The 13,721-nt window shown below is 44.3% G+C and overlaps 1 protein-coding gene across 2 annotated transcripts; it reads left to right on the top strand.

Annotated features, from left to right (window-relative positions):
* The first annotated feature begins 494 nt into the window (after positions 1-494).
* LOC110538494 (GTPase IMAP family member 6) lies at positions 495-3,334 on the top strand. Of its 2 annotated transcripts, none has more exons than XM_021625345.2 (3): positions 495-884; positions 1,510-1,697; positions 1,804-3,334. In XM_021625345.2, the coding sequence occupies exons 1-3, from the start codon at positions 860-862 to the stop codon at positions 2,674-2,676; spliced, it is 1,086 nt and encodes a 361-aa protein (XP_021481020.1). In that variant the 5' UTR covers positions 495-859; the 3' UTR covers positions 2,677-3,334. The 2 variants fall into 2 exon arrangements, with proteins under 2 accessions (XP_021481020.1, XP_021481021.1); XM_021625346.2 differs by having other exon boundaries at positions 522-884; positions 1,543-1,697.
* The last annotated feature ends 10,387 nt before the right edge of the window (positions 3,335-13,721 follow it).

Genomic DNA, 13,721 nt, shown 5'->3' with positions numbered 1-13,721 from the left:
AGTGATCGCTGAGATCTTGGTTGAAAACAGCAGATGTGTATTTAGAGGGCAAGTTGGTTAGGATGATATCTATGAGGGTGCCCGTGTTTACAGCTTTGGGATGGTGCCTGGTAGGTTCATTGATCATTTGTGTGAGATTGAGGGCATCAAGCTTAGATTGTAGGATGGCTGGGGTGTTTTGCATAATAATACCAAAGACAGTGTAATTTTGTATATTTTTGACCTTCACTGTTGGATGGTGAAGCTTAAGAATTTCACTGTACCCTGAAATTACATCTGAGACCCTGTCATTGTGATTAATAAACGAATCTAATCGAATTAGCTAAATATTATTGCTAAATATTGGGAGTTGATAAATAAAGTATTCTCCTTTCTACTGCAGGTGCCATTCAAAATTCGTTTATTCTGTTGTTGCTAGAAATAGTCATAAAAACATTGAAATACAAATATTTATATTTTCTTGGACCCCTGCAGTACCGCGGTTGAATACCCCTGACATAATATATTGCACATCCTTTTAAATTCTGGCAGATTATCGGCCTACACAGATTCGATTTTTGGAAGTTTGGGCAAGTATGCCATGAACATATTGGTTATAATGATGTTGCATAATTTGTATTTGAAGAAGTCAGCCTACATTACTTTTTTTGTCACTGCGTCAAAATACCCTACAAAAACGTAGCATGCTAAAACAGGCTGTTCTTGAAGTGCAATGACTACGGCTACGCCCTGAAGACTGCAGAAGCACACGGCACAGACCGATCCCTCTTCTAGTGAGTCAAGACGTAGGAACGAGGAAGTTGACTAGAGTGCATACTAAATACGGCAAGAATATCTGGCAATATCCCACAAGCAAGATATGGCATCAGGTCCCCCACAAACAGGTACGTGTAGCCTGCCAGTTATTCACGCAGGTTTCAGGAAGTGTTGACTTCGCGTTTGTTTATGACTGCTTCATACTCGCTTGTGCACTGTAAACTTGCCACAAACGCACTTCACGGCCTGTCAGTTTTTAGAATGTGAGGGAGGCTATCTCCGCACTGCGATTGAGCTGATGTCTGTATTTTGAAATTCGATTAAACGTGTTTATCGTATTCTACATTTCATAGCCCAGGGTTTCCCACACTCGGTCCTGGGGCACGTTTTGGGGTTTTTCACTAACACTATACAGACGATTCAAATAATAAAAGCTTGATGATGAGTTGGTTATTTGAATCAGCTGTGTAGTGTTAGGACAAAAAAACAAAACGTGCACCCAGGGTTGGGGGCAGGACCAAGTGTGGGAAACACTGGTATATTCTATGAGATGTTTTGTGATTTTAGTTATTTTTTGTCTCACAGGAAAAATATGTACAATGTCTTCATTGTTACAATACATATTCTGGCAGAACTTTCAGAGATACCAAAGTATTTTCTTATTGAACAGTACTAATGTAAACGGAAAATGAAAGCAGAGATCAGATGACGAAGCTTGTGATGTGTGCGGCTACTGAATCCTCCCTTTCTAAGAACACTCCATCTCCTCGTCTTGTCCCAATGCAGAGCTGAGGCTGGTTCTGCTCGGCGGGACAAGAGCAGGACAGAGTGCAGCTGGAAACGCCATACTGGGCCGCCAGGCTTTCCTTACCCAGACTGCCAGTGAGCCAGCTGTCACTCAGGAATGTGAGAAGCACAGAGGAACCATAGCAGGGAGATGGGTAAGATACTTTGTTGATTCTTTACAAGGACAGTAGCCTACACACTGATCAAATGACTTAAATGACAACCAGAGGATCTAACATTACACACTGTTTTTGCCTGCAGGTATCAGTGGTAGTCGCCCAAGACTGGTTCTGCTCAGAGCGCCCCCCAGAGGAGGTGAGGCACCATGTCTCCTCTTGTGTGGCCCTGTCGGCCCCGGGGCCTCATGCCTTCCTGCTGTGTGTCCCTGTGGACCGGCCGGCCGACATGGAGCTGCGGGCCCTGGAGGCCCTGGAGAAGGTTTTTGGCCCCACTGCAGTCAGTGGACACACCCTGGTCCTCTTCACCCACACAGACCAGATGGTTCTGGGACAACAGCTGGACGAGTACATCGCCACCAGACGCAAAGACCTACTGGAGCTGGTGGTAATGTGTGGAGACCGCTATCACTCTCTGGAGAGGAGGAGTAGAGGAGAGAAGGATGAGAGGAAGAGTGTGGAAGAGCTGCTGGAGAAGGTTGAACAGACTGTAAAAGAGAGCGGGGTGGAGTTCTACAGCTGCCCCCTCTACCAGGAGGCTGAGGCCAGGGTGAGAGAGAAGCAGGCAGAGATAGTGTGGCAGGGAAGAGGGGGAGAGGAGCTAAATAAAGAGGTGCCCTCCTCAGCCTCACCTCCAGAGGAAGAGCTAGATGAGGAAGAGATGGCAAGAGTTAGGGAGGAGGCAGAGAGGAGTGTGCACAACCTGAACATAGACACCGAGGGTATTACCTCTCTTTCTCCTGCCTCCTCCTCTCCCTCATTTCTCTCGTCCCTGTGGCAGGGGTTGACAGGGTGGCTGAGGAGGCTGCCCAAGATGCTGAGGATGGAGTCTCTGTTGGGGGCTTTCGTTGGCCTGTTTGTAGGTGGGCCCGTTGGGCGGATGCTGGGGGCCACTGTGGGCTCAGTAGCCACTGAAGTGGGGAGAAGGAAGACACCGAAGACAGAGAAAAATAAATAATGGCAATGGGATCCATATCTCCAGTTATTAACCTTAAAGGGACATTTCACAATTCTTCAACTTCATATTCATCATCTCCAGCACCACCTCAACATCAACATATGTGAAAATGATGCATTTCTATGTTTTGTAGTAAAACATATTGAGAAAGATAAGTGTTTTCCAATGATGACGTCAACCATTTGCTATTTTTAATAATGCCTACTCACAATTAGTCATAATCATCTTCCTCTTTATTTTTTACTACAAAACATAGGAACGCACCATTTTCACATATGTTGATGTTGGGGTGGTGCTGGAAATGGTGAATATAAAGTAGAACAATTTTAGTTTCCCTTTGTCATTTCACTGCACTTGTTTTATTGAGCATTAACACAATTGGCTTGTATTTGACCAACGTACAGTCCTCACAATACTTGTTCTAAAATTGGTTGTTTCACTGCTGGCATGCCTATTTTGACTGGTCATATTTTCTAAACCAGTTATTATAGAAGGTATGGTAGGGTCTACTAAAGACTACAAATAAAGGGGAAGTTACATACATGATCCACTTGGTGGCGACGTTGACCAAAACATTGACGTTATACATCAAATATGATCAACTGAAAATGAATACCTTACTGCTAACTTAAGGAAATAAAAATACAATCATCTCTAAGGCAATTTGTTGTGTCCTGTATATGTCACATAGTTGATACTTTTAAAGCATACAATTACACATTTCCCTCAGACTGAATATAGCCATTTATTGGCCCAAATTTTCAAGCACTATATTTAGGAGTTGAGTATAGGCTACATCTCGAAAATAAGACTTTCACATGATGCATGATAGATAACGGAGACCTCCGTTATAGACGGACCATCTGCAGCTGTGTGTGTTAGCTGAGGACAATTGCTGCAGCGTATATAGGGCATTAATAATAGTGGTGTGGAGTCCTAAGTGAAAGTGCCTCTGACTTTGGAAAACACTGAAGCACTGCTCTCAAAGCTTCCTCTTTTCTCTTTATGCAAGGGTAGGTTACGGGTTTGACATTGATGTAATTGATACTCTGTTAAAACCATCAGTCAAACCCATCTTTACATCTCTCTCTTTAAGTTTCTCTCCCTCTCTCTCTAAGCTGACAGAGACCCTGCCTGTGGAACAGCTAGGCGTTTCCGAATGTGGGTGGTCCGCCGGGGGAGGGAGGGAGAGAATTAGTCCAGCTCTCATGTTTCCCGAAAAGAGAGGGAGGAAAGGAACAAGAAAGAGAGAGTGGGGAGAGAGCGAGAAAGAGGAGAGAGTGAATATGTGTGCGCAAGCGAGAGAAAGAGAGCGAGAAAGAGAGAGAGAACATGCTCAGGGATTACATCTGTCTTCCAGATGTGGCCTCCACAGTTGTCTGAAACGGGGAAAAAAAGAAAGTTAAAAAAGTAAAGGAAAATTGGTGCTAAACAGTTTTTTATTGTTAAGAATTACGCATACAGTACAGTGCGGACTACAGTATGGCGGTCTACAGTGAACCAGGGTATGATGCCAGTTCATTCCTTATGAAACTGCAATGAAATGACGTGGTGCACCCGTCCAGTAGACCCCTTAAAGATAATGCATATAAAAAGGAACACCTGTCCAAATATTGTTCTGTCTTATTGGATAAGCATCAGCGAGAGGACAGTGAGTAATGAAAGAGGGAGATAAGAAGAAAGAATAAGAAGGGATGAGAGAAGGGTGGAAAGTAGGGAGATGGATTTCCACACGCAGACAATGTGAGTAGAGGCAACCATGCTGTTAGGCCTAAATCAGAGTGAGGCTGTATCTCGTCTGTGTAGACAGTTGTGGCCCAGGGTTGGTCCTCAGACGCTGAAGCCCCATCAGGACAGCAAAGGATGCAGAGTTGATTTATGCCTTTATGCATAACCAAAATCCCCAAATCTGAACAAACAGCTCATGGAATCACTAGTGACCCATCATTAACACAATGGCTGTAACTTCTGAAGCTCTCCCTCTGAGCAAAAATGTTGTTCTAAAGACCTTGTGGTCCCTCATTGAAGTGGGGGCAGCTCGCTGTGATTCGTGGACACCGCAATATTTTTTTGTTATCATCGCGCAAACCAAAATGAAAATAAACAGGATGACACACTTCTTCCTCCACCGCAGACAAGGCCTCTCCCTTTGCTAGCTCACACAGCACTCACCGTAAACTGCTCAAAATATCAACAGGACAGGACTGATTACAACCACAGCATACCCTCTAATACACATCAAATACTGTATGGTCTTTGTGGTTTGTTGAGAGGAACATCTGAATAAAAATACAGCAGGCTACAAAGACATTGGCTGAATGAATCTGGACCACATGAAAAGAGACTGTTTCATCCCTGGAGGTAATCAGAGGAAATAACAAATATTACACGAGCCAACCAGAATTAACAAAAAATAGGTTTTGAGAAAGGTAGACAGAAACGTTTATTAAAAATATGGGCTAATAATGTGGTGATATGGTGTGTCTGGATATTAGAAAGGCCTTTTGATGGTGGCTAGCCTACTGGATGAGTAGCAAGTGATATGCCAACTTGGAAATTCAAGGTTGATAGTTACTTTGCGTCATATATTCTTTTGCTTTGCATATAGTGAGGCATACTGTAATAATTATATCACAGCCCATGCTGTTCCCCTTCCAACAGAGCAAGGCCTAAAAAGTTAGGTCCAGCGGCCTGCCTGCCTGCTCTCCTCTCTCCTCACCAAATGTTCTCCATGGCACAGGCTCTAAGTCCACTCATCTTTTTCCTATTAGTGCTGTTTTCATGTTCCTCCCTGTAGCGTGAGCGTGTGTGTGTCTGCAATTGTTTATGGAGCACTGTGAGGAGCTAACATTTGCCCTGTCCGTGTGGTGGGTTGGTGGGACAATTCATAAAGCCAAGATGGAAGCTTCGGCCAAGTTAGCAAATAATAATGCAAGGAAGATGTGTCCATTGTAACGGCACATTGAAGGGTTTGAAGATGTTTATAGCTGGCTGGCAATATTAAAGTAGTTGACGTTGAATGGTAGTGTCAGTTTATTGCTTCATGAGGTGATATGTCATGTCAAACACATGATTTACTATGGCTTTTGACATGTTTTACCTTAGAAGGGGTAAGCCTACCTCTGTCAATAATCACATAGAACAGTCAACATAGAACTTCCAAATGAATCAGTTTAATTCAGTTATCCAGACCATTTGACATTGCTTTGATTGGTAAAGCATGTAATACATATTCTGTAGTTACTAACAACATGTATTATAATGCACAATTGAAAGCAAGGACAGCACTAATTTCCTTAGAGGAGTACAATTAGTGCATGCTTTCACTCAAATCAATGTAAGTGTCAGGACGAAGAAGAGACCACAGCCAACATGACTGTAGGCCTACAATCACGCACATCTGCCGAGGTTAGGGGGAGCTAGCACGATGCAGTAGGACACACACACATGCACACACCAACAGCTGGGCTGATGTTTAGGATGGGAGAAGCATGACTGGGTGGAAGTGGACTGGTGCAGCCAGCCAATATGAGAGTCACCCTTTCATCCCCTCACACATCGCTGGCCTGCCTTGGACCCGAGCCAGATGTGGAGAGAGATGGAGATGGAGACAGAAGAGGGGGAGAGTTTTTGTTTATTATCACTTTAGTTTATTATCTATTTCACTTGCTTCGGCAATGTAAACATGTTTCCCAATAAAGCCCCTTGAATTGAGAGAGAGAGAGAGAGAGATGGTCTACATCTCTGTCAGGAGGAGTGTACAGTACTTGGTAATACTATGAGATGTTTTATGTGTGTGAGAGCGGTACCACAGGAGGGGAAGAGGGGAGAGAGAGAGAGAGAGAGAGAGAGAGAGAGAGAGAGAGAGAGAGATAGCGAGAGAGAGAGAGATGGTCTACATCTCTGTCAGGAGGAGTGTACAGTACTTGGTAATACTATGAGATGTTTTATGTGTGTGAGAGCGGTACCACAGGAGGGGAAGAGGGGAGAGAGAGAGAGAGAGAGAGAGAGATGGTCTGCATCTCTGTCAGGAGGAGTGTACAGTACTTGGTAATACTATGAGATGTTTTATGTGTGTGAGAGCGGTACCACAGGAGGGAAGAGGGGTGTGGATGGACAAGAGGCAATTACATAAGAAGGAGGAGCAGGAGGCAAAAATGAGCCATCTTAAAAAGACACACGTCCAGGCCAAATTTTCCAACAGCTTTGGAAAGAGTTTTAAAAAGAGTTATCTGTGTTGCGGTGAACGTTTTAGAACGTGGGATAAAGGGCTGGGAGGGCTGGGTTGTTGTTGGTGTGACAGTTCTTAAGGGTTTGTGGTTTTACACCACACCTCCTACAAAATCCAGTGCGTGAGAATTTTCCGGAGGGGAGGGGCCTGACTCTGGACTAATGACGACTCACTATGGGCTGTGGGTGCTGGATGGCCCCAGAGCTGGCCATAACTGATGAATAGTGTGGTCCACACTAACTGACATGCGCCGTTGGCTATAAGTGGGTGCGGTGAGCAGAGCCTTTTGAAGCTGGAGCCGTGGGCTGTGTTTGAACCATCAGCAGAGACCCTGCTCTCTGTAATGGACACCAACCTGTGGCTTGATCAGGGGCTCCGGCAGGCCAACACAAGCACACACTTTCCTCCAATTGTATTACTGGGCTTGGGGGAGGTGATGGAATTATTTCTGCTACAACACTGGTTTAATTCAAGGCAGATTTGACCCCAGCCTCACTTCTCCAGTTCAACTCATTGGATCAAGTCATAATCCTGCCTCAACCACATGAATAAGACACAGAGGGGCGATGCACTCGTTCTTACCGCATACGTCAAATGTCACTCTGGTCCACATTCAAGTCATGTGGCTCATGATGATACCATTTCATCCGAAAGTTGAGGGAGCTTAACTGAGATCTACAGAGAAGAGAGGAGAAGACAGACAAGTAGGACGAATGGTGCCACGCCACATTGACACAGAATCAACTTGGAGCTCTGTGGCTCTGCTGTTTGCACAGATCCACAACCCAGCCCAAGATTCAGTAGATTACACTCTGTCCATGCCTTTTTACAATGCTGAAGTTACTTGGTGGCAAGTTGATGTATTAACATGGCAAGTACTTGTCCACCAGAGGCAATGTGAGAGCCTGTTAACATCTAGTAAACCATGAGCTATGGTTTGACATGTCGTACTTGGTTCGACAGGGGTATTCATATTTGACTGTTGAGAAACGGGGGACCATCGTTCTGGAGAAATTCTGAAGGTTGCGTTGCCACAACCACACATAGGCCCACTGTAGGCCTACACTGCACCAGATAAACTAGTGGCTGACCCATCACACCTCTTCACAGGAATAATGTGCCAAACCGTCCCTAAACAGCAGAGCCTTATGAGACGTTTACTGTGAGCTATGACTAAACTAAGGCATCTTCGAGTGCTCTGCGAAACATCCAAATTCCATCCCAGAAATACAGGCCTTTCTCCAAAACACATAATAACTCCTGTTCAAAGGCCCTATCTTGTATTATCATTTCAAAGGGGCCAAACACAAAACATACTCACACTCAACCTTGAGCTAGCTAATGAGAACGGGGCCCGGGCGAGGCCTGCTTTTCCAGTCACTGTGCAGCGGATAGCGACGGTTGTGGTTGGTTGCCGTTTGGTGTGTGACTGGGTCCGGCTCCCACACAGTTGAAACCAGGGGTCCCGGAGCGGAGGGTGCTACTGAGGCCCCTGATCCTCGTGAAGTGGGGAGTGGGCTTTAATCTGAGTTTGAAATGAGAGACAGGGTCGTCCCTGAGTGCCGACGGCCTCTGATTTGGTCTGTGGTTCCTTTGATAGCATGCATCCTACAGAAGTGAGGGAAACAATAAAAGATGACAGAGACAGTTATTGGGGAAAACAGGTTTTAATCCATGGAGCTTCAATTGCTGCACTTCGGTCACAGCCTCCCCAGAGAGGGCAAGGGAGTCAAGCTGAGAGTGAAAAGCTGATATAACGTACAGTTAAAACACAATAACGTACAGTTTCTGATAGCAATTAGAATAGTCTTCTCTTTAAAGAGATTGAAGGGGCTCTTAAGCACTTACGAATTTGTAACATATCGTACGAATTGGAATTCAAATTCCATTTGTATCAGAATCTTTCCAACTGACAGTCCAACCTTCAGAATTAACCAACAGACCACTTATTGTTTAGTTCAATGCACGTACCTCGCTCAGGATAATAGCGTCTGCTGAATGACCAAAATTGAAATGCAAAAACAAACAGTTGCAAAGAATGCTTGGTATTATTCTAATGAGCTCCACCCCCAAAACAAGTACACATTTGGATGGTGCTGACCAGATTCAAATCTGAACAAATCATAGACGTCTAGGGTATATTTCACAAGTTTGAACAGTACAGTACAGTATGGCACAGTTAATACAGCAGAGTAAAGTAGAGAGTATAGAACAGTACGGTCCTAAACAGTACAGTTTAGTTCAGTAGAGTACAGTACAGTACGGTCCCAAACAGTACAGTTTAGTTCAGTAGAGTACATTACAGTAAAGTTTAGTTTAATTCAGTGCAGTACAGTACAGTTCAGTAGAGTAGAGTAGCCTACATTAGAGTAAAGTACAGTAGGGTACAACACAGTACACCACACTTTACTGTACTCTAGTGTGCTCTACTCTATTGTACTCTACTGTACTCTACTGTACAATACTATACTTTTATTTAATGTACTGTGTACTGTAATGTACTGTAGGTACTCTGCTGTGCTCTAATGTATTGTATTGCGCTATGCTGTCCAAACTTGTGAAACATAGATGTCTATGTTTTGGCCAAATAAAGGCAGGTCTGGACCGGATCAAAAATCAACGTCCCTGGACGTTGAAATCAAAGTCGGTCGGGACTGCACCAAAACAAGTGCTGAGTGGGAACCTATCATACGAAATGGATGAAGTTGTACACAAAATGTACAGTTTGTATTGGTAGCACTGGTGCTCCTAACTTCTAAAAGATAGTAGCAAAACACAAAATGAAGGAATACCAGAAAAGATTTTGACATCAATTGAGATATAGCCTATATTGGGCCTAGTGCTTTTTACACAATGTAGAAACCAAATATTCCACAAATGACTTTCAATGACAGAGATTTGTATCAACATTATAGCTGTTTATAATAACCATATTAGCCCATCACTGTCTATAGTGAATGATAATTCTTCACATTTTACAGATGAAACGTCCAAGCTGCAACTACATGCCATCCATTTTATCTCAGTCAAATGGGAATATGCATTTAGATTTTCTCAAATGATGAACGGATTTTGAGGAGCATCTGCGACCAAAATGGCTGACTTTAGAGTCCTGGTTGTACACCAATTTTGCACAATTTTCGGGGACCCGCTTTGGCTCGTGACCTCTACTTTCAAATCTACTGGCTGAAATTATACAAACCTCTGTAGCATCACTTTAAGGCAACATTCTAAAGACATTATTGTTGATAGTCAATGATCTATATGGTAGTAATCTGTCCTTCCTGATTTTGTCAAATAGAATTTTACCCTGATGTCCATCATGCTTTGGCACGTTCATTTTGGTCACATTTAAATCAATGTGTCAGTCTGAGATAAAGCGTTTGCAAGACTGAAATTAAAATATGAAAATATAATCAAAACATGATGTAAAGAAAATGTTTAATCCCTCACATAGCATATTCTTACACAAAGGTGTTTGAGTTTGTGCATGGTTTGTTTAAAGGCGTGGGCTTGAGAGAGAAATCAGAGTGTGAGAGACAAACCGTGTGAGAAACAGACAGATCGGGGCTACTTTGATGTGCTTCGGTGCTGGGTGCTGCTGGGAATAGATGCTAGATAGAAAAAAGCACACATCGCATACGAAATGGACAAATGTCTGTCTACAGACCACTACAGTAGAACTGTGTGTGTGTCGCACAATAACTCACAAGAGACTCACACTCATCCATGTGTGCAGACTCAAGTTGTCAATCACGTGAACTGAAAAAAGAAAAGAAAAGAAGAAAAAAACATTTTCTCCCAAATATCCTCAAGTGAGGCAGACAACCGACACGCCTTTAAAGGGAATCAAAACAGCCTCCACCACATTTCAATCTTTGTTGTATTATGTTCCCTCCAGAAGGAGAAGGAAAAGTAGTATTTGTGTGATCAGAAATCTGCGACCAATATGCTCCCCATATGTCTGACTTCAGCGTTGTGTCTTTCAACTCCGGTCTTGTTTTTGTCTTGGAGGAATTTGGCTTTTCTGCACATATCTATTTATCTATTCTTTGCTCTTATATACCCAGTGTATTAAGTGAAGCCTGTCATTGTGTGGATGCTGACAGCCCATCACTTAGCAGTGACTGTATGGTTTGCTTTATCAATAGCACATACAGCACTATTAGGAAAATGGGCCTAAATGGGGCCATAGGCCTACATTAGACACAGACAGAGTCCTGTAAACAGATCATGTAGAACTGCCGTTCAGATATGAAGCACATCAAGAAATGTCAATGTTTTTTCAATCTACATTCCAAGATTACTTCATTTCCATCACACCGCCAGACTAGAGTTGCAGCCAACATCTGAACACTTCATCATTCATTGAAATATTACAGACACTAAGCTCAGTAACTCACAGCCATAGTTTGAAATATTCACCTGTGTATTCACGTCTATTGCCATGACTCAACGTGGTTCAACATGGCCTCTGTACAACAGTAATTATCTATGGAAGCTGTCATATTTATTTTCCTAGTAATTTTAGACTGCTGAAGTCGGTTGGCCGGTGCGCTCACTGCGTCGTGTAGATTTTTAGATTGTGTCAGATTGAAGAAGTAACAGATTGTGTCGACTTTTCCTTATTTGAGGCAGGGTGGTCCCTCTACAGCCTAGTGTTTGGGACTGTCACAACAACGTGACCCCCTGAACATTTCCAACACACACTCACCCCTGTCTCATCTGTAGGGCGAGGGAGCAATCCTCCCCAATAACAAAGCCGCCATTGACACTGACCTTAACCTCCTCATCACCCTCCCACGTTGCCCACCCGGGCCCAGTGCTGGGCTGGCCATAGGGCCCCGGAATGCGGTTCAGGTGGAGAGCTGTGCTGTTTCCAATTAGCAGGGTATAAATTAGCATTGCTCTCTCCTGTCTCCTCTCCAAACATTGCTGTCTCCCCATTCTTTTTGACCCCTCCACACTTCACTCTTGCTCTGACCTCCCCTCTGCCACTCCGTCACATAAATGTCCTCTGTTTATGGCTCTTGTCTGCAGCCACTGCACTACCTACTCTCATGCTGTGTGGTTAACGTGCAGTGCATTTGGTATAAAGTTTGTCGTCGGTCAATGAGTGTATAAATCCAGTGTTTTATATTTGAGTCTGAAAGGATATATACCTCCCAAGTTTACTGTAACTCTGCTCAAATCCTGTACAGAGGACAAGGACAAAGACAGACTCATATATTGTTTCTGTCTGCAATCCAGTATACTGTATGTTGGGTCATATTAATATTAAATTACAAAAGTAGAATGTGCAAAATGTGAAACTGAGCGAATGTAGTCTTTTATTTCTGGACATGCTACAACGTGTTTGCGAGCTCTTTTTCCACAGGTCAGTCTGTTAAATGGAGTGTTATTTTTCCAGGGCAAATAGATCAGGCTCAGTGTAGCCAAGTAGGACCTGAGGTCAACCTGGCACTGAGGGTTCACATCTGTTTAAATAAATCCTTCACGGTGCCATCAGCAGTATAAACACACACACACACACACACACACACACACACACACACACACACACACACACACACACACACACACACACACAAAACACACACAGAGAGAAACACACACAGTGATAGTTTTTCATCATTAACTTTTTTCACATTCCCGCTTTTGGCACCTGTCATCCCTATATTTTTTTGTCTTGTTCTTTACGAGCGCGGGCTGCCGTTACTGAGAACACTGCACATGGGAGGGAAATTTACAGAGCGTGTCTTCCCCAGACCGCGCACGTTCACAGGGATCAAATGCTCCCAAGGTGTCCTACGTATAACTCTATATTTTCCCTCTGCCAGACCCCCCCCCCCCCCCCCATGCACTCTTTTACAGAGCCTGAGACCTCCGCTTGCCCTCTGAGCTCCCATTTTATGAGCCCCAGCTCATCCCTTGACTTGTAGAGAAAACAAGACCGGGGCAGCGTTTTATAGGGCTGCTGGGGAAAAGACAGGAGAAAGGCCCAAAAAAAGAGAAAAGTATGGTTTAGTCTCCTGCTCCCTGAGCATCAGAGAGAGACATGGGGAGGGTGATAGAGGGAGGGAAAGAGGGAACGAAGAGGGAAGAACTGTGGAGAAGAGAGGAGCAGTTTGCTGAGGAAGTGGTCATGCTGTGTTTTGCAGCGGCCTGCCACCAGTGTCTGCACCAGAGACCAGACCAGCATCCCCTCTTCGACTGGCATTCCCTCCATTCAGCTGACCAGGAGGGTGAGGGGGATGAGGATGCAGAGAAAAAGAGAAAGAAAAGGGACGAGGGCGTGAACTCTCCTCCCTGACACAGGCTCACTCGTGGTTTCCCTCCTCCGCAGGAGTCCCGTGCCTCTTTAGATAAACACAGCCGATCAGTTAACAGCTTTCACCTCCCTCTCTCCCTCCTTCCCTCCTTCCCTCTCCAGATGTTTGGCCCATGCAGCCAAGAGCACCCAGGACTGAGGAGTGGAGATCTCCAGCATCGATTGGAATGCTGCTCCTCCATCCATCTCCATCAGTGGAGACGCCATTTGTTTGACTTGAGATATGATTGTGTTTTCCCTTCCCCACACCTGCAGCTTCCTCTGGATCTACCCTGGGACCTATGATCAATCGCATTGACTTGGGAAAATAGTAGCAGAGCAGCTGCAGCCACATGCTTTATGAGTTCTGCCTGTGGTTCCAGGCAACCTGTGGATGAACAACAGTCTGAGCACAGTTTAATTATCAAAGTGTTATTCCCATCAAACTAAACCCAGGAACACATTTTATGTTCCTCTTATATTCTTGCAATGGAGTAATCAGGC

Source organism: Oncorhynchus mykiss, chromosome 12 (genome assembly GCF_013265735.2).
Source record: "Oncorhynchus mykiss isolate Arlee chromosome 12, USDA_OmykA_1.1, whole genome shotgun sequence".
In the NCBI taxonomy this organism is placed as follows: Eukaryota; Metazoa; Chordata; class Actinopteri; order Salmoniformes; family Salmonidae; genus Oncorhynchus; species Oncorhynchus mykiss.
The sequence above is the reverse complement of the archived record's forward strand: the minus strand, read 5'-3'. Positions and strand labels throughout refer to the sequence as shown.